The sequence below is a fragment of the Uloborus diversus genome, chromosome 8, assembly GCF_026930045.1.
Source record: "Uloborus diversus isolate 005 chromosome 8, Udiv.v.3.1, whole genome shotgun sequence".
Taxonomy (NCBI): domain Eukaryota; kingdom Metazoa; phylum Arthropoda; class Arachnida; order Araneae; family Uloboridae; genus Uloborus; species Uloborus diversus.
This window is the reverse complement of record NC_072738.1, coordinates 104,211,575-104,237,466: the sequence shown is the minus strand read 5'-3', so window position 1 is coordinate 104,237,466 and position 25,892 is coordinate 104,211,575. Positions and strand designations below refer to the sequence as shown.

The following is a 25,892-nucleotide window of genomic DNA, read 5'->3' as shown; positions in this document are numbered from 1 at the left end:
ATTAGATGTCCTATTCTCACACCTATCAAATACACGTAAAAAATTTCATAAAAATTGGTTGAGCCGTTTTGGAGGAGTTCAATAACTAAAACTGTGACAGGAGATTTTTAAAAATAGATGTCTATTCTCATACCTAACAAATACCCATAAAAGATTTCATAAAAATCGGTCGAGCCGTTTTGGAGGAGTTCAATAACTAACACTGTGACAGAGAATTTTATATATTAGATTATTTTCCACAACAAATCAACCTGAGGAATATTTTCTTAAAAAGTGTATTTTCTTATCATTTGTGGAAAATTTGATTAAAATTATTTCCACAGTTGCTGTTATCAGAAGATTTTTTATTTCAAAATGATTAATGTTTCAAGACATGAACTATGACGGAATCTTTTTCATACAAGTTCTCATTTAGTATTTTTATTTTAGGTTATCCATGTATATTGCTGCATAAAGGAGTGTATGATTTCATATTGAAGACATTTAAACGTTTCAGGACAGAGATGCTGCAAGTTTTCTTTGAATTTTGCTTGCAAAATATGGTGCAAGATTCGCTAAAAGGTAACCAATCCAAATGAAATGCGTAATAATGATTCTAACTATTCTAAATTTTCATTTATAGTATTTACTTATTATTTATTATCTCTATTATATAAGACTATGTAAATAAAGTTTGGGTATCAGTAATTAACTAAATATTTTAAGTAATATGCTAGTACAATTAGTCATCAATACAATTGCTCCAAGCATAACTGGACTGCTCCTAATTGAGTCTATCAATCTTACTGACGATTAAGTATCCACTCTATTTCAATTTACTATTACTTTTGGGGCCACCGAGCGGGCCATTTTTAAAAAATCAAAATAGTGCACATCTTTTCCTTCCCAGGCCATCTTCCATCTCACCCTTAGGAAGATTTTTTCATGGTATTAATCACTCTTTTGCCTATAATGTTTTTGTATCTTTCACTCCTCTAAAAAATGGTGAACATTTTAAAACCTTGCGAAAAAAAATCTAGCAATATCTGATCATCTGTAATGTGTGTCCAAAACTTAGTACTTGAGTTGTGATTAGTGATTGCAATACCGGTATACTGAATACCAGTATTTGGAGCTATTTCGCAATTTTGTAATACCGGCATTTGATGGGGTATAATACCGGTATTTTTGGTATTAGCTAAAAACAATGAAGTTTTTGATTAAAAAGTTTTCAATTTCACTAATAAGATAGATATCTACTGTTATTTTCTATACAAATTTCTCTTTCGGTGAGTCAGTTCCAAAATCAATCTATTGAAGTAAAAATTTGGCTTCAAATACATGAATTTATAAAATATCAATGAATAAAAGTAGCAAAAAGATTACGAAATGATATTTTCATCACCAGATAGTGTGATGAATCACACTTTCGTGAGTTCATGTGTTCCACATTTTTATTTTCCCCATTTCCTTGACTTGCCCTCAAGTGAAAACTAATTTTAACTGTTATTTCTAATGTATTTGTGCTATGAACAATTTATTCTAACCATCAATTGCATTCTTTATGATATATTTTTCTATACTGTACTGAATTTTGAGAGAAACTTTTTCTTGTTAGTGTAACAAACAATAATTTGTTGTCCCGAGTATTAGAGTGCTTTTTGTCCCGCTATTCAGCTTTACCTAGTAAAAAAATATTTATAATACCTTGAACATTTGCAAAGAAGTAAGGCATAATCAGTTGGAACATATTTTCAGAAATTTATATTATAGTAAGGAATTTCGATAAGAAACCGAAAAAAAAAAATAATAATGAAAATAATCTAACCAGGTCAAACTCATTGTGTCTTTCAAGTTAAAGGGTTATTAAAAAGCAAACCAAACCTATTCTGACCAAGAAGAAATCGTTGAAGATGATGTTAATACTGGAAATGAATTTTCGCTCGAAGAACAGTTACTACGTAGCAACTGTTCAGCTATAAATGATAATGATAAAAAACTAGTACTATAATTGAGCCAAACCTAACCTTTCAGCATTGTAATGCTGTTATTGGATCTACATAGCCTGTAGCCTTCACAATGTTGCCAGGTTAGGTTTATCCCAACAATAGTTTTTCTTTTTTGCCTATTATGTATAGTATAAACTTATTTTTCTAGGCTTAAATACTGTAGGATATCGTGTTGTTATACAGTGCCTTGCTCAAGAAATGCCTTTTATTGTAACAGAAAAACTTATCAAGGTATTTATTTCAAGCAATATTTTTTTTCAAGTTTTCAAAGTATTTTTAATGTACACCTTATTTTTCATGATTAAATTAATACTGCAATCTCCATTATTTTTTTTTTTAAGTACTGATTTGGTTTTTACAATATGCTTAATCAATTTGCACTGGTGTTACTTTTCATGCTCATATTTGCACTTAATACTGGGAATTTTTAATTTTTGCTTTTAATCTTCCATTTATTTAAAAATCGGAACCATTGTATATCATAACATGAAGTATCAGCTTCTTATGAAAAAATTAGCTTCAAAACTATTTGTTCATGCTGTTTGCTCACTCCTGAAACATGTACAAATCATTACATTTTAAATACGAAAAAAAAAGTAGATAGTTGATGTTTCATATTTTAATACATAATGATTCTTTATGTTCAAATATAAAAATTAAAAGCCAAAGTTCAAAATATCAGGAATAAAGTGCAAACGTATGTAAAAATCTCATGCCAGTGCACTGATTGAGCGAGCTAATCATTGATTGTTTTTTTCTTTTATAATTTGAAATATGTGATGCATTAACATCAAGGAGTTTCTAAGTAAGCATGCAAAAATTTTGAATATTTGTCATTCGAAGTATTTGTAGTTTATGCTCTGTTACAGAAAGAAGCATCAGTTACTACGTTGATAATACATCAATTTACTGAACTTTGAAATTAAGAAAAAAGAATAGTAAAATGAGGAGGGGGAAGAAATAAAATGTATCAGATTTCGATTGTGCACATTTTGCCTAATTAATTTGCTCATAACTCTTAGTTAACTATGGTATCAACTAATTTACTCAACTAGTTGATAACTCAACTTATTTACTCATAACTCTTGCAAATTCGACTCTGACTACTTTATCCCAAAATTTGTCCGACTCCGTAAACATTGACAGAGTTGCGGACTTTAAAGGAAGGTGACCTATTCTAACTCTGAGTTATAGTGTCCTAACTGTTTTCAAGAAGGAAGCTGAGAAATTTCGGTGGTAGGATTTTTGCCATCTCCCCTGAATTTTATCCCTTGAAGTTCTGTGAAAAAGCAGTATAATAGCAACATTGCCAATTGGTCGCATTACTCGGCTTCATTAAAAATTTGTAGTCTTGTGGCTTTTAAAGAGAGGTACCTCAGACCATTTTGTAAATTTTCTTTTAAAAATTATAAACCATGTAAGATATTTCTTTTTATGTGTTCTGACTTTTTGTGTAAAAATATATGTTTCAGATAATCAGAAAAAAAATTGTAATCATTGATGATTCTATGCCCTTGTTTCCCATTATTAATGCTCCTATTTTTTACTGAATAGTGTATAGATCTCTGTGATTCTCACCAAAATCGTCAAAATATTTGCCTATCTGTGTTTTGGGCTGCTGGTCAGGCTGGAAACAACAACTTAGAAGCTGGCCTTAGAGGTATTATCTCAATAGATTTACTACTTATATGCCCCTCTCATATTCTTTCATTCTCATATTTCTAAAAATTCAAGTCATTTTAACATTTTTGGAACTTTTAACAGATATACTTTTTTTTTCTTTTTACTTTTTTTTAACTACTTCATGAGCGAGTTGGGGCTTATGTTTCCAAATTCACTGACTGGTAGGCATGAAAACTAACGTTCTTAGAAACATAACTGTGATGGATAATTGTAAATATTTAGCATTTTTAAAAAAATATCTTCTATATATATAACTTTAAATTATTGTTTAAGCCAATAACACTACATGTCACCAATACTCCCTGCTTTTACACCTTTTATAGCCTGCTTACATGAATATATATAGATATATAGATTAAAGAGCCTAAAAAAATAATATGCCTCATCTGACTTCAAATATTTGTTTGCATTGCTATATGCAGCTCAGTGTAAAATTCTTTTCTTCATAGATAAACCAATTTTTTCTATATGAGAAGCAGAATAAAATGTTGACCAAAACATTACAAATGCAATTTCCTACGTCTTTTAATAAATAAATAATTGTAAATGAAGAATAGAGGAAAATAAACAAATATTTTTCTTGGAAATTGCTGTTTAGTTTGTTTAGCTAAAAAAATGACTTTGAAGTTCCTGCACAAATTATATAACTTGAAGTTTTATTTATATATATATTTATTTATTTATTTATTTATTTGAATAAATATAAACTGTGTACTTTTATTTTGTATAAAATCAAAAGCAAAATCATGAAATACAAGCCAAATTTAGGAGGAAAAAACCGTTTATTTCATAATTTTGTAGAAAGTTTAGAACTTCTGTAATCAAATACATAGACTTTAGGCGGTACTGCAATGCTCAAGCAAGCCTAAAGTTTTTTTGATTATGCTAGGTCCCTCCATTATCTTACATATTTACTGTTTAAATATTAATACTTTCTAAAAGTAGTTATCTATAATTCACACAGAATAGCAGATGTAAAGGAAGAAATTAAATGCAACAATTACATTTTTTCATTGTTAAAATTGTACACATAACAATAAAAATTTGCAGCATGGTTTTCGTGATTACAAGAAGCCCTCGGCTTTCAGTTTTCATTGCAGAAAAAAAAGTGTTTATGGATGAAAAGACAGCCATCAGAATATATTTTGTAGTTGTATTTGTTATAACATTTAACAAGTGTAATTTTTTGCAGTTTGGATGAATTTGATGTTTCGTGCCATTGGCAGCAAAACGTGTACTAATTATGCTGTTGATTACTTAGAAAAACTCTTAAGGTGAGCTTTATGTTATAAATATGCATTGTCTACTGATTGACTCAATCATTGCTCTTATTTAATTTCTGATTTTCATTGGTATATTTTCTATGAATGTTATTGAGCAAAGTTACGTGCTTCTGATAGCGCTACTGCATTATTGTTACTGGGCAATCACGATTGCTTATTGCTTTCATTTGACTGTTTTTGGCGTCCTATCATTTTATTTTCCCACCTCCACCCTCCGCACCATCACCGCCCACCGGCTCCTCACGATGCTGCTCCTATAGCGAAAGCTGTCTCCAGGTTGCATCCATGTCCTACACACACACGCATACATACACAACTACACACAAACACAAACACACACATACACAAACATACATACATGCATACATACAGACACCTACACATACACACTCACAAAAACATACACACACATACACACAATTACCCACACATTCATGCCTGCACACAGACACAAACACATATGCCTACACACACATACACCATACATATACCCCCCACACACACATTCATACACACAACTACCCACACACTTATGCCAGCACACAGACACAAACACACATGCCTACATACACATACCCCCTACACACAAACACACATACCCCCACACACAAACACACATACCCCCACACACAAACACACATACCCCCACACACAAACACACACGCCTACATACACACGCTTGTGATTGCGAAAAACATAATTTGAATTCAAAATGTCAAAATTCAAATTAATTTTTCTTTTTTTTTTCTTTGTCATCCAAAGGAAAAAAATATTTTTTTTTGTTATTTTTCTTCCCTGGAGATTTATATCGTCTATGCACCAAAGTTACATCTTTTGTATGTCTTAGAGCATCTAATTAATTTAATTTAAGCAATATGTTGCATCAATGTACCAGACAGCCCGGTTATCACATCCAGAGACTGCAGTTTCATTCTTATTAGAACTCATCAGTCTGGATAAGTGAATAACCAAGCTGTAGGCAGATGTCTTCTCATAGAAGCTGAGAGTGCCAACAAGCTGGTAGATAAAGTAAATCTATCTCACCAGCGAGTGTCCACAACATGGGTACAATTAGACTCATAAAGTGTTATTTCTGGAATTAAAAGTGTTATCTCTTAAAGCAGGGATATTTTTATGAGAATTACATTTGGAAATGTATCTGTTCAACTCCTCCCTGCCATTTTGTATTTGAGCTGTATCCTACTGATTTTCAAAATCTGTTGCCCCAATCTGTAATAGTGCAGCAAAAAAAAAAAAGTATCCTGAAATATTCTTTTTCGAAAAAAAATGAGTAATCTTCATATATCTTTTTAACCCCCCCCCCCTACCTTCTAGATATGCTTTTGCCTTGTAATATAGCCTGTAGCTCAAGAATAGTTTTCTAACTTTCAAGAAATAATTTGATCTGCACTCAAAGCAGCAAGTTATAGAGACTGAACAAAAGCATTCTAATTTCATATATAATTAGTACCATGATAGAATGTGACTGTGTATTTATGAGTAAATATTTATTTATTTTTACTTTCAGTTCTGAAGAATTTTTAAAATGTTCCAAAAGTATTCTGACTGTTTCTGATTTATTTCCAATCTTGGATTCTGTGTATTCAAAAGATCTTGGTAAAAATGTGCAGAAAAGACTGTTGGCTCTTTATCCTACTTTGAAGGTCAGTTTTTAGTTTTATACTTTTTCTTTCATGTTTCTGTTCTTTATTGAAATTTTCACCATTTTTAGCACAACACTTTCAACAAAGATTCCTGTTAGGGAATCTGACCCAAAGAGCTAACCATAAATTGTCTTGTAGTTGTCATAAACTGTGTTTTTTTATTTTTACTTTTTTAGCTACAAGTATAAATTTAATATATATTGTAGACGTTATATCGTTTAGAAAAGAATAGGTTTAGATAAATTGAACCGTTTGTTTCAAAATCCAGCCAAGCAATAAACGCCAAAACTTCAAAAAAGCATTTTTACCTTCGTGTTAACTCTTTCCCTCTCGCTCCCCTGAATATGCCGGGCTGGGGTCTCAATCTTCATTTCTCGCGCCTGTGATATTGCCGTGCCGGGGTGTGCAATATTAACGTGACAAAACGATTAAAATCAATTCATTTCTTTTGCCCGGAATACATTTTGTTTCTCTTTTTTTCACTAGATGGCAGCACCAGTCAATTTTAAATGTAATTACGATTTTTAAATAATTGCAGAGATGCAAGAAGGAATTTTGGTACTACTGTCCAGATTGTGACATTGGCCTCTGTATCTCATGCTTTGAAATTTACCACTTAAAAAATATTTATTTATCTTTACTTATATTACACAGAAGATTAATAAAACTTCTTTTAATGTTTAAAAGACGTATTTCTTAAATTTTCACTGCTTGCTTGGGCTTGCTTGTTAACTTTTCATAAAATTGTAAAAAAACAATTTTAATTTCATTCTGAAAAATATCAAAAATGAAAAATTGAATGTACATGTTGTTCATACACTTATTTTTATATATTTTTCTTAAATAAAAATAATACACTGTGACTTATGACGTTTTCTTGAAAATTTTATCGATCGTTAAGGGGTTAAAAACTTTCTGTTAGGATTACAATGTTTTAAACTAAAAGGGATACATATTTAGGTATATTTCTTTCAATAAACAATGTTGTAATCATCATTGAATAATTTAATATTTTGATATACAGGTAAAAGACAAAATAATAGGAACACCTTTAAAAAATGAAAATATTTTATTAATAAGGGGTTGGGCCACCCTTTGCCTGAATGACAGCTTGTAGTTGACGTGGGACTGACAAATAAAGGTCTTGAATTTAGAATTCGCACCCATTCCTCGCACAAGACTGCCTCGAGTTCAGGTGGAGTGCGTAGAGGTGGAAACCGAGCACAGTCTTTGTTCTCTAAAAAAAAACCACAAAGGCTCAATGATGTTCAGATCGGGACTGAGGATCATTGTCACCATATTAGATGTTTTGCTTCTTCTTCCTGCTCATATAACCATGTTTGAACTCAATGGTGCTTATGAATAGGGGTGTTGTCATCTTGGAACGCCAGACATTCTCCCCGAAAGAGACCCATAGGGGGAAGATAATCAGCAAGAATGATTCGATAACGTTCACCTGTGATTGTCCCCCTTAGGGCATCAAGAGTCCAAAAACCAATAGAAGATATTGCTCCCCACACCACCTCAGTACCCTCACAGACTAAACAAGGTACCCCCTCCATGTTTCATGGTAGGAACCAAGATGTCAAAATGATATGCTTCTGCTGGTGTTCGCTGGGTGAACACATGTCCGGTGGGCTGGACTAATGTTAATGATGACTCGTCAGACCATATGGCTTGTTCCCAATGCAGTTGTGTCCAGTTTGAGTGGTCTCTGTACCACTGTAGTCTCTTCATAGCATTTTGCTTCGAAACAAAGTTTTGGAATAGCTACTCTGCCATGAATGTGGGCAGCATGCAACTCCCATTGAATAACTTTCATTGATTCAGGGCTTGTATTCATTTCAGACACTATCTGCGGCAGTGTAGTCTTGTGTTTTGGGGGAACAATCCTCTTCAACACTCGCCTATCACGATCCTTCAGCTTTGACTTTTGCCCATTGTTTTGCTTTTGCAGGAGTCACCTTCCCCAGATTTGTATAAGTTGTCATAATCCTTGGACAATAGTCCTTGAAACATCCACAAGACTGGCTGTTATGGACACTTCCCTCCAGTGAGACGAGCTCCAATTATCATACCTTTTTTCACTTTGGAGAGGTTGGACATAATTACGCTTTGCTGAATACAGAATTTTCCATGCAGCCCTCATTCTGCCAAATGCTTGATTGATACCTTCCCTACCACCACTTGTTGGATAACTGCTGCAAAACTGATGGTTGTTTATTGGACAGTCAAAAAAAGATTCAATTTTAACTGGGTGTTCCTATTATTTTATCCTATACCTGTAGATGTTTTCCTAGAATTAACAATTTTGTCCCTTGACTGGTTTTTGACATAAATGATTCAATTACTCTGATGGAAGAATAAAAGAAACCAAAGTGACTTACTGATTTCTTCTTTAGTTTACTGCTTTTGTAACATTTTAAACCTATTTGAATTTTGTTTACATATATATTTTTTCATATGATTAGCATTATGGACAATATCAGTGGTCCAGCTAGATTAGTGTCAGCAATAACTTTCTTTAATACTACCGTCAATTCCTAAATGCTTTTTCATACATTCCCAATTCATAAAAGGTCAATGTTCTTCCCCTTTACACTCATTTTAAGAAATTTCTTACCATGTTCATCAAGGCCAGTCGTTAGCAGGGAAATGATCATCTTCTATATGATGTAATGAAAGGTTTGGATTCTTAGTGGCCAATCCACTGATGTGGCTATTTGTCATGTAAAAATTTGTGGAGGGTATGAATTGGAATCACCATCCTGTTGTAGAATGAAGTTGCCAGATCTTTCCTCTAGTTGAAAGCAAATCTTCAGCATGTACAAATAAGTAATTTCACAAACAGTTGTTTTTGACTTGAAATAAACCGCAAAATTCCTTTTCTTCTTCTTTTTGTTTGTTTCTTGGCAAAATATTTGAATGTATTTTTAGTTTTATTCTTGATGAAATATATGAAAATTTGAAAAACATTCAACTTGTTACAAATTGTGTGTATTGTAATTAAGCAGTTTATAATAAAAGTAATAGTTTGAACGAATCAATTTCATCGTCTTCATAACAGAACTGCTGTACAAAATTAACGATTTGAATTAGAAGTATTTTTTGTTGCAAACTATTTAAGACTAATGCATTTAAAAGTCATTTTCAAATTAAATGTCAAATGGTTTGAAATGAGATGTTAAATACTTTTCTTGACCTTATGTCAGCTGTGCAAATTTAATCTACAAATTGAATTGCTCTATAATTTTCATTAAAGTCTTAATCAGCAAATGAGTTATATTTTTGTATCAGTTTCTTTCACTGTCATTAATTGAGATTAATCTTCTTATTTATTCTTTATAGATTTTAAGCTATGGACCTAAACCAGAGGATGTGGCTCATAATTTTTTCCCCTCCTATCTTCGTAGACTAGAACCAGGGTGCCCTCCCAATTTAAAGGAAGAAGTAAGTATTTATGAAAATTTTTTGTATCTTGTTGTGAACATGTTTTTTCTGAAAATATTATAGTTTATCGTGCTTTGATTAAGGGAAACCAATTTAGTAAGGCATAAATATGAACCATAAAAACACAGCTGTAAACTAAACATACATATCTTTGTCACAAAAATCCACCCCCCCCCCCACAGGAAAAAAATTTACACACATTAAAAAAGTGATTTTGTGCACCTTAAGAGCAACTTTCAGTGGAAATTTGTACCACTACTGGTTTCCCATAATCTAGAGTCAAGAAAAGGTACTCATTAACAATTTAATTTTTAAATTTTGGTTCACACGTAATGCTATTCTGTCATGGGAAGATAGGCCAGCATCTGCAATTTTTTCATATTTTTGCATTTTTATGATCTATTGAACTTAAGCTTTATTGTACAAGCATACTTATTTGCTTTCTGCTGAAAATAAAGCAACCAAAAAACATCAATTTCCAAAATATCTCTATTGTTAATATGGAATCCAAAACTCATTTCTGCCGATACTGCCCTTCTCATTCCCATGGCAATATTAATCATCATGTTATAAATGTATATGCATATGCATCGATGCTAAAATAAACCTTATCACCCTCAAATTATTCAATTATAGGATCTTTGAAACATGTAATAATAAAATTAAGTAAAAAGGTTGAAATTATTAAGGTAAAACTATTAACTTTATTTAAATGAACAGATTTTAATCACTTTCTTTAGCTACAGGTCTTAAATTGCAATACATATCTTTGCAATTTAACGTGCAAAAATGATGCGTCAAAATTTTATTTGGCAGAAAAATTAATACAAAATAGATTGTTAGCTTTTCATGAAATTTGCAAACTGTTTTTGTTATATAAATAGAAATTTAAATTTTTTTCTTACTGCACATCTATTTCAAAAAGTTTCTTAGTTTTCATTAGTTTTATATCCACATGCATTATTTACTTGTCTAATTGAAATCTTTTCCAAGCTTGTTTGATACTTTCTATTCCTCTTAGGTTTTTAGCATAATTTAAACTGTGTCATTATTTTTTTGATAAAGAATATCAAAAACTGACTGATAATAAATGACTACAATAAGAAATGTTTACACTTAAAATATCAAATGGTATATGTTAGCAACAGAAGGTAATGCACAAGGTTAGGACAAACAAAATTGGTTTTACAACAAGGTTATGACATAAGCAATTTTTTTTTTCATAAACTTGTTTGTCAAACCAGGTTATGACAAACAAAATCGTTAAATGATTGCAACTTTATGTTGCTAGTTTCTTTATATTTTGAAGCAGTTTCATTGTTATAAAAAAAATGTTCAGTAACTATTTTTTTTTAATTGTCATACCGTTGATTCTGTGCAATGGTGCAAAAAAATAATAGAAAGCTCATAATGCTTTTTTCCAAATTAAAAGTTTCATTGTTTTTTATTTCTTAATATAGCATTTGTCAAGCAATGCTAAGGAAGTACTAAGATACAGTAGTAAGTTTGTTTATGCATCAAAAAAAAAAAATGTATCCATCTGCGTGTGGAGGTGAACCATATTTTTGCAGTCTGTCATTATATAACTACAGTATGAGACCCCAATTTTGGAATCCTAAAATCTGGAAAGAACCCAAAATCTGGAACATTTTTCCTTTAGTTTTTTTAATAGAAAAACTAAGAAATAAATCTAGAAATTTTTCCCATTTTTCTTTTTTTCAATTTCAAAATTGTTAAAGTTCGGCATTAACTAGTTGTTAACTAGTTCCATGCCACATATTATGCGTAAATAAGCATTTTGCTGTGATTGTGCAGCAATATTTTACCCTTTAGGTTATCGGTTACTCTTTTTTTCTTTCCATAAGTATACAATACAAAGCCTATTGAATGAATGTACAAAATTATTTTAGGTAGAAATATGATTTATTTATTGTATAGATTGGCACATAGCATGATAATGAAAAGCAACATCCGCAGACCAAAGGTTGCTGCAAATTATCTCCGACTTTTGTTTTGGCATAATAAAGAATACTTTTGTTCAAAAATTGAAAAAATAAAAGAAATTTAGTGCGGATATTAGCGAAACCAGGGAAAACATGATAAATACTACACAACAGGAGAGTCACTATTTTTTGAGTCAGAATCCAAAATTCGGAAAGGTTGTGGTCCCTAGCATTCCAGATTTGGGGTCCCATACTGCATCATATTCCAGTACTGGAAAAATTTATGAGTGCATCTTTGCTAACATTCACTTTGAACTTTGTGTCCAATTTGTAAAGCTAATAAATAAATTTTGTGTAGAAAAAGTGGCAGTTACAATAGAGGGAAAAAATGTGTTTTTTAAATAATTTTAATGTTTTTGATTTTTTTTTTTTTTTTTTTTTTTTTTTTTTTTAAATCTAAGCATATTGCTGTCAGTAAACTGCATTCATACTTTCTATTTCAATATTTGAACTGTTCCAAAACATGGAGTCAAGCATTTCAAAAATGTACTCAATTAAATTAAAGTATTTGAATAGAGCAAACACTATTAACCAACATTCAAATCTTCATTTTCTGTTAAACAATCATTTAGAATTACAGGAAAATAAGGTTGTCAGCAAAAAGTGTACAACAATCTGTTAATTTTTATTTGAAGAGAGAGAAAAATCTATAATCTGCATAGACAATCATGTGCATGTACAGTGGTAGAGCTTGCGGCTTTTTGCATTGAAATAACTGTGTGCTGCTAACTGTATTTTAAAATATTTATTAATAAAAATATTGAGCTATTTAAAGATCTCACTCTCCCTATATGCAATAAAATAGCTTTTTTTTTTCCAGCTATTATCTAGTCTTGTATATTGTTTAGAAAAAGATGTTCAAACCTACCGAATATGGAGGCACATATATACAAAGCATTTTATCCAATCAAAGTAAGTTGTTTTTTTTCATTCACTGAAAAATATATTTCAAGTTTAATAAACATTTACAGATTTTGATTTTTAATACAGTATGTAAATTTAGCATTGTCTTTCACTTTGTTTTTGACTTTGCTAGATATATTGAGAATACAAATTACAAAAAGTAAGCAAATGGTTATGTAATTAACATATATGTACAGGACTCTACAGTTGCAAGGACAAATACTATTTTATTTTCTGCATAATGCTTTTGTTGGTTTGCAAACTTCAGAATTATGTTTACTTTGGTTGGATTCTAGTCTTCCCATGACCAAAATCTTCCATCATCATGACTAAATTTTGTGCTCACAAAACAAAGCAAAATATGTTTTAATATGTATTCGAATAGAAAATTAACCTCTTCCCTGTTAAATATGAGAAGTGTCACATTTGTACCAAAAGTATTTTGCCCCCAGATACATTAAAACATTTTTACCTACTTGTTTTTGATTCTTATAACTTATGATACCAGTAGTAGAATGTTTTGCAACAATCTTCAATGCAGATTTAAAAACCTAAAAATAGTCTGCAAGGTAAACCATCATACAAGGTCCGGCTATTAATTTCCAGGACTGATGTAACTGTAAGAGAATGGAAATCCAGAAGATGGCGCTGATGATTGTGTATGTGTGTGTGTGTGCGTATTGGAGGGCGTTTTCTTGCACATGCATAGTGCAATTTGCGCCATTCTGAAGTAAGTGGTTCTTGTGGAAAGGCATATTAAAACGTAGCTCTTCAATTCCTGTTGTCACCTCACCATAATGTGAACCTTTTCATTTGCCTCCAGCGTACGGACTTCGCTGATCCTGTGTGTGAATCATCATCCACACTTTGCGCCTGTCCCGAAAGTGTTATACCATTCAAAAGTTCAAGTAAAATTGTTTCAACATTTGATATGTTTCTGCAGCTGCCTTGCCCAATTTGAAGCAATTTAATGTTAATTCTTTGCTCCATTTTCAATTCGATGACAGGAATTTGAGAGCTACCTTTTAATTCCCTTTTCCACTAGAACCACTTACTTTAGAATGATGCCGATTGCACTGTACATGTGGGAGAAAACTCTCTTCATTATGCAGTCATTAGTGCCATCTTCCGACTTTTCTTTCTCTTATAGTTACGTCAGTCCTGGAAATTAATAGCCGGACCTTCTAGATTAGTCCTAATAAAAATTATACTGTATAGATGTTTATATTGTTTTCTGTACAAGAAACTTCAGAAATACCAGTTTCCTGCCTCTATTCCTTTTATATATTCATGACTTTTTCTTCCGGTTTATTCTGATCTGTATTTTCCTAATTTAAATTTGACAGATTCATGTAGTAAGCGATTATAAAAAATAAAAACTTTCCTCTTCAGAAATAGTCTGCAGATTTCCTTATGAATTTCAGGGAGGATGCAGCATCACGCTGTTTCTGCTACCAAACAATTCGATTTCACCATAACAGGTGCACTGTTACAGGGGGGGGCCAACTGCTCCGCATTTTGCGGAGTTGCTCTGCAAAAATAGTGAAACTCCGCGGCTCCTCAAAGAAGTTATTTTGCTCCGCATTTCCTAGACAAACGTTTTCAAGCTTATATTTTGCTATTATGTCAAACATGTAAATATAGAAAATTAAAGATGCTTATACTCAAAGATTGAAATTTTGTTTTAAGATGTTTTATTAATTTAAAAATAATTACTAATGCTGAAAATGATTATTAAAGCTCTGAAACAATTTTAGATAAGTGGTTTTGGTTATTTTTATTGATTTTTATACAAAATACCGAACTGCTCCGCAAAATTTCCAATTGCTCCTTAAAATCACCATAGATGCTCCTCAAATCGTTCCTCCAAGGTTGGCAACCCTGCTGTTATGTTACCAAAATTTGTATGCTCCTTTTTGTTTTCAAAGTTCTATTTCATTAGCTCAGCATCAAAAAATCAACCATCGGTTAGAATTATCTTAATTGACATCCTTTTAATAAAACATTTTCATACACAACATAATTCTCTTTTTTTTAATAGTAAGCAGGGTTTCCGCCATGGTCGCATTTTTCGCAAAATTCAAAAAGACTTTCCCAATTGCGAAAATGAAGCAAGGCATTTTCGCTTTTCTGCTCAAACATTTTGCTGAGTGTCAGACACACACACAAAAAAAAAAAAAAAAAGAGGTGGGAAGAAAGGGAGCTAAGATTTTTCAATTTTTATGAAGTTTAACAATACTTAGTCTTAATGGTTATTATATCCCACCGATGAATGTTTTATTGTGGGAAGAGGACTTGGGCCATTTTAAGAATCAACATTGTGTTCTTTCGATGGTAAGTATCATTCTTTACTATTATTATTTCAAACTTGAAAAATTTATAGTAAGTGCTACATTTGTTGAGAAACGTTAGGTTAAATTTGAAACTCAATTATCAACTGCAAGTGAAACACTTAAGGCATCTAAGAAGAAATGCAAACATATTCATTCCCCAAAAGATTTTAGCATTTTGCTAAAGCTTTTTTCCCCATTTTAGCTTTTTGCTAAAGAACTTTTGAACTCAGCTTAAACCCTGATAGTAAATAATTTTTTAAAAGTTGTGTGAACATGAAAACTGAAATGGTCACACACATTACAAGTTTTTTTTTTTAAATAATTAATTATAAAAAAACAGGGAATAATTATACTGTGCATGCAATTGCTTCATTAAAAAGGATTAAATGTAAACTCTTGCTATATTTCAGGCTGCTAATAGCTCACATTAATGAACAGTGGGAGAATTTAAGAAGTAGACTCAGCAGAAAAGGTTTGGTTGAAACGTTATCTGTATTTCAAGTCACTAACGAGGAGCAGCTGAATATTGGAAAACGAAATCCTATTGTTGAGGAATGTGTTTTTGTTACAAAAGTATGTACTTGGTTCAGTGGTTCACAGAAAAAAAAGTATTTATGTATTGTATTTGTATATTTGTTTAGATATGTCATAGACCAAAATAAAACACCTATTTCAGAAATTGCTTCTATGTTAGGCATTAAAGTATTCAAACGTCTGTAGCCCTTTGAGGTTCATTTTTTTAAAGTCTTTCCCTTCTGGTAAATTCCAAAGAGATAATAAAATGTAACTGTATTATTATAAGTCATACAAGTATCCTAGGATCATGTTTAGAGACGCTAATTTAAGCGCAAAAAAATAATATAGTAGTTTAAACATGCGTCAGACACTGTCGAATATAGAACCACAACCAAAATTTTTCATGTTGAACCTTGTCCAATGTAGGACCGCAAAGGGTTAAATTTTATTTATGTATTAAATTGTAAAATTATTCAAATTAGGGTTACATTACTGTCATGTTTAGTTGGGAATGTAATCATTTGTATAGTGTGTATAATTTTTTAACAATTTTTATATTAAATAAATCAAGGTGAACATAAGATTTTAAGCACATTTCAGAGTTCCATAAAGCAAAAACAAAACAATGCACTTATATGCTTAATAGTTTATTGAAAAGTATATTTGAAACAGTTTTATGTTACATGTTAGTGCAAAGAAATATGAGTGTAACCTTGCAGAGCAAAGTTAATACACACATGCAACTGGTTACTGTGGGCTTGTGGAAGAAAAGTCGCCCTTTTGCTTCATTCATGTCCAATCTTACATTGCAATCACGAAAACACTTTTTCAAAGCACTATCACAAGGCTGCCTTGCCCCCCATATCAGAGCAAGGGCATCCCCCTCCTAAATATAGTGAAGACCCCCCCCCCCCCCCAAGCAACCTCCCTCCAAAAAAGTAAAAAATATCCTTTAAAGCAACCCCCTAAAAATTTCAATCGCAGACCCCCTCCCTTAGGTGGGCACCCTTGACTATCAGTGAAGGGGTGACAGACTAAGTGCTTTAACCATGCTCTAAACTGAAAAAAAAGCACAATAAGTGACATTCTCAAACTAAATAAAAATGTTATGAATATGTTTGCCTCAAAAAATAAATAAATAAGGAAATGAAATGACATGAAATGAAATAAATAAAAATATGTTTTAAAAAATGTGTTATGTCATATCTACATATTTAAGTTTCAAAAAACATTTTGTGAACTTCATTAAAATGGCCTACAGGCCACCACTGCTTGGAAATTTGCAATTTCCTTTTTTTTATTTGCTAAATTTGCAATGAAGTTGAAGCCAAAATATCTGGAAATCATTGGAAATGTGAAAGCTTTGCACAAAAATACTTTAAGAAACTTTTAAACAATTTTGATGACGGGAAGGAAGTCAGAATATTTACAATCTCTGAAACCTTGCACATAATATACATATGGAAAGCATTGCTACCTGCATGATGTGATTTCTATCACAGAAAACATTATATAACACAGTAAAAAATATGAAGAGTTTATTTATTGAGTGGAGTAATTGAATATAGTTTGTTGAAGGTTTGATAAACCAAAAGTGCCGCTTGACTTCTTAAGTAGATTGATCTCCTTAAACTTTTTTAAACCATTCATAAAACTGAGTTATATTATTTTAAACAAAATCACTTCGTCTCAAAAAACAGGTTACTTGCGGTTTTTTCTCTTTTAAATTTCTTGTTTGTTTTGCTTTTTTAGGAACTGCTTTATAAAGTAAGAACACAAGGTGTTTCATGGTTTCGACTAGCTTTGTTATTTATTCTAATATTTTCCATAATGCTGACAATTGACATCCTGATCCATAATTCATTCATAGGTAATTATGTCCTTTGTTTACTTATAGCCAATATGTAACATTCATTTGCTCTCAATTCCAAAGCGTTCATTGAAATGACATTATTTGAAATTTTGAAATAATGTAAATTCAATGAAAAATGATTTTTTAACTTTTCTTAAGCATTTTAAGTACATTATGTATATAAGATCAGGGTTCCAAAATATCGAAAATATCCGATATTTTGATATATATCCGATATTTTTAATCAGCACAAATTAAAGTCTTCAAAACAGTAAATGCATCCTCAATCACTCTTTATTTTCTTATGCTATTATTACAACGTGTAGACTTAAAATTAAAGTTTCTTTTATTATTTATATCTAATATTTCATTTTACATTTTTATCAATTTTAATGGGGTTAATTTATAGCTGTTTTACTCATTTTTCTTCTGTTAGCTACTTTTACTCAGTTGTATGATTCAAAATTTAAAAAAATATGCATTAATCGATGCACAGTCATAAGCCATTTCCTTTTTCTGACCAATGTACAATATATGAAATTTGGCACTTTTAATATGAATTAAAAATTTTATGTTGTTGTTAATAATTTTACGAATATACAACACAAGTAAAAATAGATTATATTGTCTTGTTATATTAATGATATATTAATACATCATAAAAATATAGCACATAATTTTTTGGTTATTTTTAATAATAAATGAACAATATTACTATGATTAATATAACTTTTATATTGAAAATACTATACTTGAAAAATAAGTATTGAAAATATCAAAATATCATGATATTTTCAAAAGAAATATCGGATATATATGGTGCTATATATCGGCGAACCCTGTATAAGATAAAATCAATTTTATGTATAATACCAATGTGAAAAAGTTGAACCTTTGTAAGATAGGAGTAAAATGAGACAATGTAAATAAAAGTACAAATAAAAGTCATAAAGAGAGTTTAAAAACTTGGGAAATAGATCTTTTGGGGCTACCAAAACAAGCCTCCTCATCAGTTTATAAAGGGAGGGTTCAAAGCAACCAATCATAGATCAAATGAACCAAAATTGGCCCATTTGTTCGCTTGGCATGTGTGTGGTTTACCCTGAATCAATTTTATGTTTTCTTTAAAGAGATTGAATCAGAAATTCCCCAATGGCTTCCCTTAAATTCAAACATTTTTTAATGACTTTAACCAAAAAAAAGCCGACTATACCTTCTATAAACCATACGTAACAAAACATATGCTAAAGACAAAGCTTAGATGTTTAAGGGTAATTAATAAACTTATAGTTGGGCATTTTTTTCCTATATTCTAGCCACTGTATAACCATAGAACTAAAGTACAGAACATCAAGTAAAGAACAGTAAAGTAAAGAACATCAAGTTCCCTAACGGTACCTTTCTCCCACGTTGAAAACGGGTGGATATGGACAACAATTTTAGGGGGGTCATGCTAAAGAATGCCCCTCCCCGCAAACAAACCAATGGTTGTGGACACAAAAAATTTCTTAAAATACTTGAATGTCAATAAAAAGTGAAAAATTGGTCAGGAATAGGGCTCTTTATAGCATAAATGTTGCTAATTAATTTCATATGCAATGAAAGAAGAAATTTCAAAAATTTATTTTCAAAAATAATTGCTGTTTTGAAAAGACAACTGAAATTGTTTTTCATTTTATTCATGCAGTGTTTGAACACAGTGTGGACAGATACTATTGTTGTCGAAGGTTTTGAGGGAGGGGTCATGACCCCTACGACCCTGCTCTTATATCCACCACTGATTGAGAAATCCATAAAGTTCTTAAATTCTGCAGTTGAGTTGCAATGTTTTGTTGTTATTATAATGAAGATATTTATTAGACTTGATGCTTATGTCAGCAATCTTCTTTTGAGCAATTTTTAATTATTTATTTGTTCCAATTATGTTATAAATATATCTTATCTAACCCCCAATTATATTAATACACCTTTGAGAAGTTCTTTGTATGTGCATTTAAAATATTAAATGTATCAAATTTATTTTATTTATTCTTTTTAAAGAATCAAACATAGGAAAATTTATGAGAGATTCTGGTCTGCTTGTAATTTTTGCTCAAGCTGGGGAGAAACTTGTATATTATTATGGAAAAGTGCATAGGTAAGTTACTTTTTTTTTAAATTATTATTTATTTAGAATTACGCATCATATACACCTTGTTGACACTTTAGTATAAGTACAATGAAGCACCATTTATACCTTTCTCTTTTATACGTTTTTATCAATTATACGTTTTTAAGGTTGGTCCCTGCAAAGTCTAATACACATTAACCTATACCTATTATACGTTTTTTCATTTGTGCGCTTTTTTCATACAGTCCCTTCAAAAACATATAAACGGTGCTTCACTGTATGTTACATTGAAATAAATTACTATTATTGTTTTTCTTTGATTTATTTATTTATTTATTTTTATGTGATAGTACTGTCATATAACTGTTAAATTAGAGATTACCATTCAAGAAACATATTCATGTTGGATTAAACGTTAGATGTCTTAATTTGAAAGCTTTTCTTGGAGTAATGTTTTCCAGTTTCTATTGTAACTTATATGAAAATTATTGTATCATTCCTTAAGTTAATCTTTTTAAAGTTTAAACATTAATCAGGTAATAACAGCATAAATTAATGTGTGTGACTGTTGCTTCGTAAAATGGATAATTTATGTAAATGGTTTATGTCGCGTAGTTGTGTGGGGAGGCCGGGGAACAGGCTAAGAAAATCATTCAAAAAAACTTGTGTTCGGCTCGTGAATCCGTATAGTGGTGAGCGTTTAAATAAACAAAGACATTTCAGCATAAACCCAAGAACGGTGAATTCACCCCGCGACAAAGTGAATTCACTAATCGTTTGATTTGACAGCTTGATCATTCGATCTTATTGTTATGGGAGAACTCTAACTCCGAAATGATATGAACATACATTATGAAAGCAGATAATACAATTGAAAAGTTGGCATCACAAACATGAACTGAGACCGAAATATTTTATAAAGCGTACTCACGTACATTTGAAGTTCTCATGCCGGGTAACGGAAAACTGAAAGTCCAAACGAAGAATAATCCATGAGAGTTCGTGAACATAACCGATTTATTGTCCCACTTTTCACATTACAAACGGGAAGCAAGGTCAGCACAAACGCACAAAACAGTGGCAGAACAGACATGTGGTCACAGCATATTAAACATCATGGCACAGCAGTAAAACACAATGCGAAACAATCACTCATCAAATACAGGCACACCGAACTAAAGGACCGCTTAGGAGCCATACTCGGCCGAGCGAATCGGGCCAAGAACCCTTCGCTCTTCAACACGGCGTTCCGATGCAAGCAAAAAATATGATCTCCCCTTAAAAAAAGTTGCGTGGCCTTTTTATCAACATTTCATGGAAGCTTCTAGAAGAAAAATTACATCATCCACATAACCGACTTATTGCGGTTCCCTGTCCAATACTAATCATTTCAAAACCAAAACTTTCTCGCGGTTGGCTAAAAGTTCAGTGACCTCAGAAATGCGAATCAATGACGTCATCATAAACTTTCCAGCACGCGCAGAGAAAGGATTCAGCAAACGGCTCTCGATCGGCGCCGGAAATCGAAACAAAAAGAAACTGAATGAATGTGGATTACACCACATTTCCCCCCCTTGACAAAGTTTTGAAAAAAAAAAAAAAAAATTTTATAAAATTCCGGGCAACCAAAAAAAAAAAAAACGTCAAGTACAACCAGTACAAATAGACACAGGCACACAGCAGACGCTGTAAAGTTGCCTTTGAGAGCAGGTGTGAAAAAAAAAAATTTTGCCTGAAGATGGAGATCAAAAAAAAATTAATGTGCATCAGAGTCATCATAACCCAAAATGTTCAAATTCTAAAAAAAATGTGCCACAGAAAAGGGACAATCATTGGGAAACAACTATTTACAAAGGCTCAGATTTTCAAAAATTTTGCAACATGGCAAAAACAGCCTCAAACTTCACTAATTCCAATTGAGCCTGAAAATTTCCCAAGAGAGCATCAGTAAACGAAACACTTCAAATTTCAAAGTTGCCACAAATTTTCTTTTTACATCAAATATGTACAATGGCATGAAGCATGGCCAACCATACCAATTTTCAAAATGCCATACCAACAAACAGAGAGCAACATGGCCAAACAATTTCAAAGTGTAAAAAAAAAAAATTCGTTTTCAAAGGTTCCACGAAAAGGCCAGAAAAAATTTTGCAAAGGCTCTCCATTGTATCCAAAATTAAAAAAAATTCACTTTCATTCCTCTTCATATGTACAAGGATACACAACATTTTTCAAACCAGTATAAAACAACAAAAATTTGATGCATTAAATTTTTGACATGTTATTTCACAATATCAAATTCAAAACTTATTTCCAAAAAAAACCTTGCTTCCATTTCAAAAATTTTCTTGAAATTTTTTCAAAATATTTTCACATCATGCAATCAAAATAATTCAAATGCAATTCACTTTATACATACAGTGTTTCAGCTAACACAGAACATGGGTGCATCAAACTTTCAATCAAAATCAAAAAAAAAAATTTTCACTTGAGAAATGCACAAAACTTTTCATTCCAGTCAAAACAAAATATACAAAATGGCCATATTTCAATTCTGCAATATTTACAACCACTAGTGGATCTCAAACTCAAAATGTGTGTACACACTTCAACCAAAAGAAAAAAACATTTACAGCATTAACTCTGATCAGAGATGTTAATTATTCAATTATATCAAAAAAAAAAATTTGCATGCTCTAAATTCACTTCAAAAAAAGCATGGAATTTCACAAACAAACAAAGCAAATGTACATGTGTACGCAGAATGCCCATCATTCAAATCATTCATTTCAAGTTTTCACACATCATTCAATTGGTACTCAAGGAAGGTTATAATTTAGAATGAGGCACGAAGGAAGATTTTTTCTTCACTTCACAAATCAATTTTGTACAAAAAAAGATTTTCCAAATCTGTGAAATTTTGAGGTCGAAATAAAAAAAGGCATCAGATCTGAACAAATTTAGATAGCCAAAAATGTACCTCTACAACACCAAAATGGGGAAAAAGTAAAGCAACATCATTAGGTAGGTGCACCAATTTCAACAGGGCTCAACCCAACCAAGAAGTACCATCAAATGAACCTTTCACATTCAGCAAATCATTTCAACCAGTCAACCTGCAAAAAAGGCAAACAAAAGTGACAATACACAAGTCAAATATTTACATCAATGCATCAAGAACAGCATATACAGCACTTGAAAACAATTCAATCACTCTGTTATATATATAACCCCACATGGCTGTCAAATTTCATAATGCTCCATACACTATCCTGACACAAGAAACGAAAATCAAAAACAAATGAAATTTTTCAATGAAAAACAAATGATCAAAAATGAAACAAAAAAAATTTCTTTGTCAAAAAAACAAATCAGAAGACGTTGGTGAAAGCTGCACAAAGCAGAAAAAACAATTCTTGAGATGCGGGGACTAGTGCCGGTTTCAATGAAAAAAGGGGGACTCACAAAATTAAAAGAAAATGTACGGCCGCGATGGACAAGCAGAGCTTTCAAGAAAACCAAAACCAAACACAACTGCATGCACAATCGAAAACTGCATTTGCATTGACAATTTTGACCTCTCGAGACGATTCTGCGGCTGCACAGCAGTCCAACCATGCATGACGAAATGATCAGAAATGATCTCATCCAGCCCGCATACTATTTGCATCACAAGAAGAGGTACTCTTTGTACTGAAAGCAACAAACTAACTTCTGAAAAACATTTAAAATGGGACAAAACAACTTTCAAAATCAAAAGGAAAAATTTTGTGTTTTTCAAAAAAACACCTTGATACTTTTTTTTTCTTTGTTAAAAGAAAACAAACTGAAACAAAAAAAGATATTTTCCCTAACCAATATTTGTTTGTGTAAAGAGTTATCCTAACCATGAATTACATAAAAAAATTTTTACAATTGTCATGTTGCGCGCGTTTAATTTTGTCAAATTATACGAAAACCAAAGAGAAAGCGATTTTAGGCCGTGGAAGTGGAAGCATCGCTGCCGCGCATAACCTCAGACCAACGACTGCCTTGAATGCCCAAGAACAAAAATTTAAAAGAGACTTACCCGGGGGTGGTGTTTGTTGACGATAGAAAACACAAAATTAATTACCACACATTCTTTATTCTACGTTACTTCCAAGCAGACATGAAGACAGGCACTAGGCATGGTGATCACCAGAACATTTCACTTAGTATAAAAAAAAACAAATGCGAGGAATACAGACTTAAGAGTTCATGAATGGAGCTGGGTTTTGTTGCTAAGTTCGTTAACGATCAAAAAAAGGTAGAGTTCTCGCGGAGGGTGGTGGAATATTTAAATTGAAATGGACGAAGGACGTACAGTTCGCTATGAATATGGTGGGATGTTATCGAGGGATGGCTTTTGATAAAAAAAAAAGTCCGTTGCAGGCCGATGTACGTTGAGACGAAAATGGTGCAGGCTGTAATCACCATGGTGACAACGTTGAGCTCGTCACACGCTTAAAAAGGAATCAGGATACATTCAAGGTAAATGCGGATCCATGCCGTCACCTCATGGTATGTAGATCATCGAAGAAGTAGTTACATTAAGGGGACGATTCAGGTGCACTCTGCGTGCCGCCATCGGACGCCATCATTCAAACAGGTGATGGATCATCAATGCACTCATCTTCAGCTGCGACGAAGTACGGTCTTGATTAATATATTTTAAACATATATGAAAAAATGAAACGTTCACCTCATGTTGAGGTTATTAACGATTTTGCGGCGAGCAACGGCCGTCCCCAGACGCCGTGCACCGATGCTTCATTATCGCCATCGTAGAACAAAAACCGGAGCCGCAGAAAATGCGACCGAGCGGACAGAGAGCAGCAAGTAGAGTGAAGTGGGGTGGAAAAATGAATCGGCAAATGAGCGATCAGATCCGGGTACGCGGTGATGCGCGGGAACCAATGAGTGCGTTTGGCGCCCAAACAACGAAGGGAAGGGGACGCTACGCCATTTTAATGGCCGACAAGAAGATGCAAAAAAATCAGATCGACGCTTGAAAAATTGACAAAAAGCTAAACGATGGGAAAAGTGAATAAGTCATATTTTGATATCGTAAAGTGTGCGAAATTTAACGGGGGAACGCGGGGAAAACGTGGAATGCACAAGAAAATAAAAAAACAACAAAATGGGGGAAGAAAACGATTAAAATGACCGAAAACATGGGAAAAATGTAAATGGGTAAAAAAATGTGATATGCATTATCACATACACTGGCAAAGCAAAAGAAAAAAAAAAGAGAAAAAAAAAGAAAATTTTAAGTCCAGCTCCAATTTACCGAAACTTTACACAACAAATTCATACATCATATATATTCAAATGCATAAAGAGTTGTAACATCCAAAAAAAAAGACATGGGATACAGCTTTATATTATCGTCAAGGTAGAAAATGGGTAAGTCAAAGAAAATGAACAGTTTGCATTTTCTTTTTGCATGTCATGATTGCACCCTGCTCACAAAACAATTTGCCACACACGACGAACCAAAAGGACAAAAAAATACACACAGTTGTAATTACGTGAACAACACATAGCATACCAAGAGTTAAAAATATAAACATTCAAAAAAAGTTCACAACTACCCAACACATGTAGAAGGTATGAATACAAAAAAAAATGCAATAACCCTCAAATATGACCATTCTCGATATGCATTAAATTATACAGAAACATATTAATGCACAAAAAACATTAGAATCATTATCTTGACTATCTATGTCAAGTGTTACACATTAGGGTAACATGAGTAAAAAATTTCAAGTAGAAATTTTTTTTTTTTTTTTTTTTTTTTTTTTAAACAGTTCATATTGTTAAAGAGTTCAACAGCGTAGTGCACCAAATTACCAGGAGCACACTGAGTACTAAATTTGTATTTGAAAAAAAATTGAATGTTGAAGACACACTAAGATTGAGACGGACAAATTCATAAGCATGAAGAGTAAGACATAATAAGGAAAACCGGTTGTAGATATTAGGACATAATCGAGAGATTGACATTATTATGTGGAGGAAAAATTGTTACGCACATGTTGACATACATATGTTGGTACCAACAGCAAAAAATATGACAGCGT

General features: G+C 32.1%; 1 protein-coding gene across 1 annotated transcript in view; it reads left to right on the top strand.

Annotated features, from left to right (window-relative positions):
- Positions 1-25,892, top strand: part of LOC129227250 (transmembrane protein 214-A-like) — a 57,685-nt gene that overhangs the window by 10,628 nt on the left and 21,165 nt on the right. Inside the window, exons 4-13 of the mRNA XM_054861766.1 lie at positions 430-561; positions 2,137-2,219; positions 3,543-3,648; positions 4,864-4,945; positions 6,483-6,618; positions 9,967-10,068; positions 12,892-12,983; positions 15,718-15,880; positions 17,576-17,693; positions 19,716-19,812. Coding sequence (XP_054717741.1) covers positions 430-561; positions 2,137-2,219; positions 3,543-3,648; positions 4,864-4,945; positions 6,483-6,618; positions 9,967-10,068; positions 12,892-12,983; positions 15,718-15,880; positions 17,576-17,693; positions 19,716-19,812 — 1,111 coding nt within the window. The remainder of the gene's footprint in view (positions 1-429; positions 562-2,136; positions 2,220-3,542; positions 3,649-4,863; positions 4,946-6,482; positions 6,619-9,966; positions 10,069-12,891; positions 12,984-15,717; positions 15,881-17,575; positions 17,694-19,715; positions 19,813-25,892) is intronic.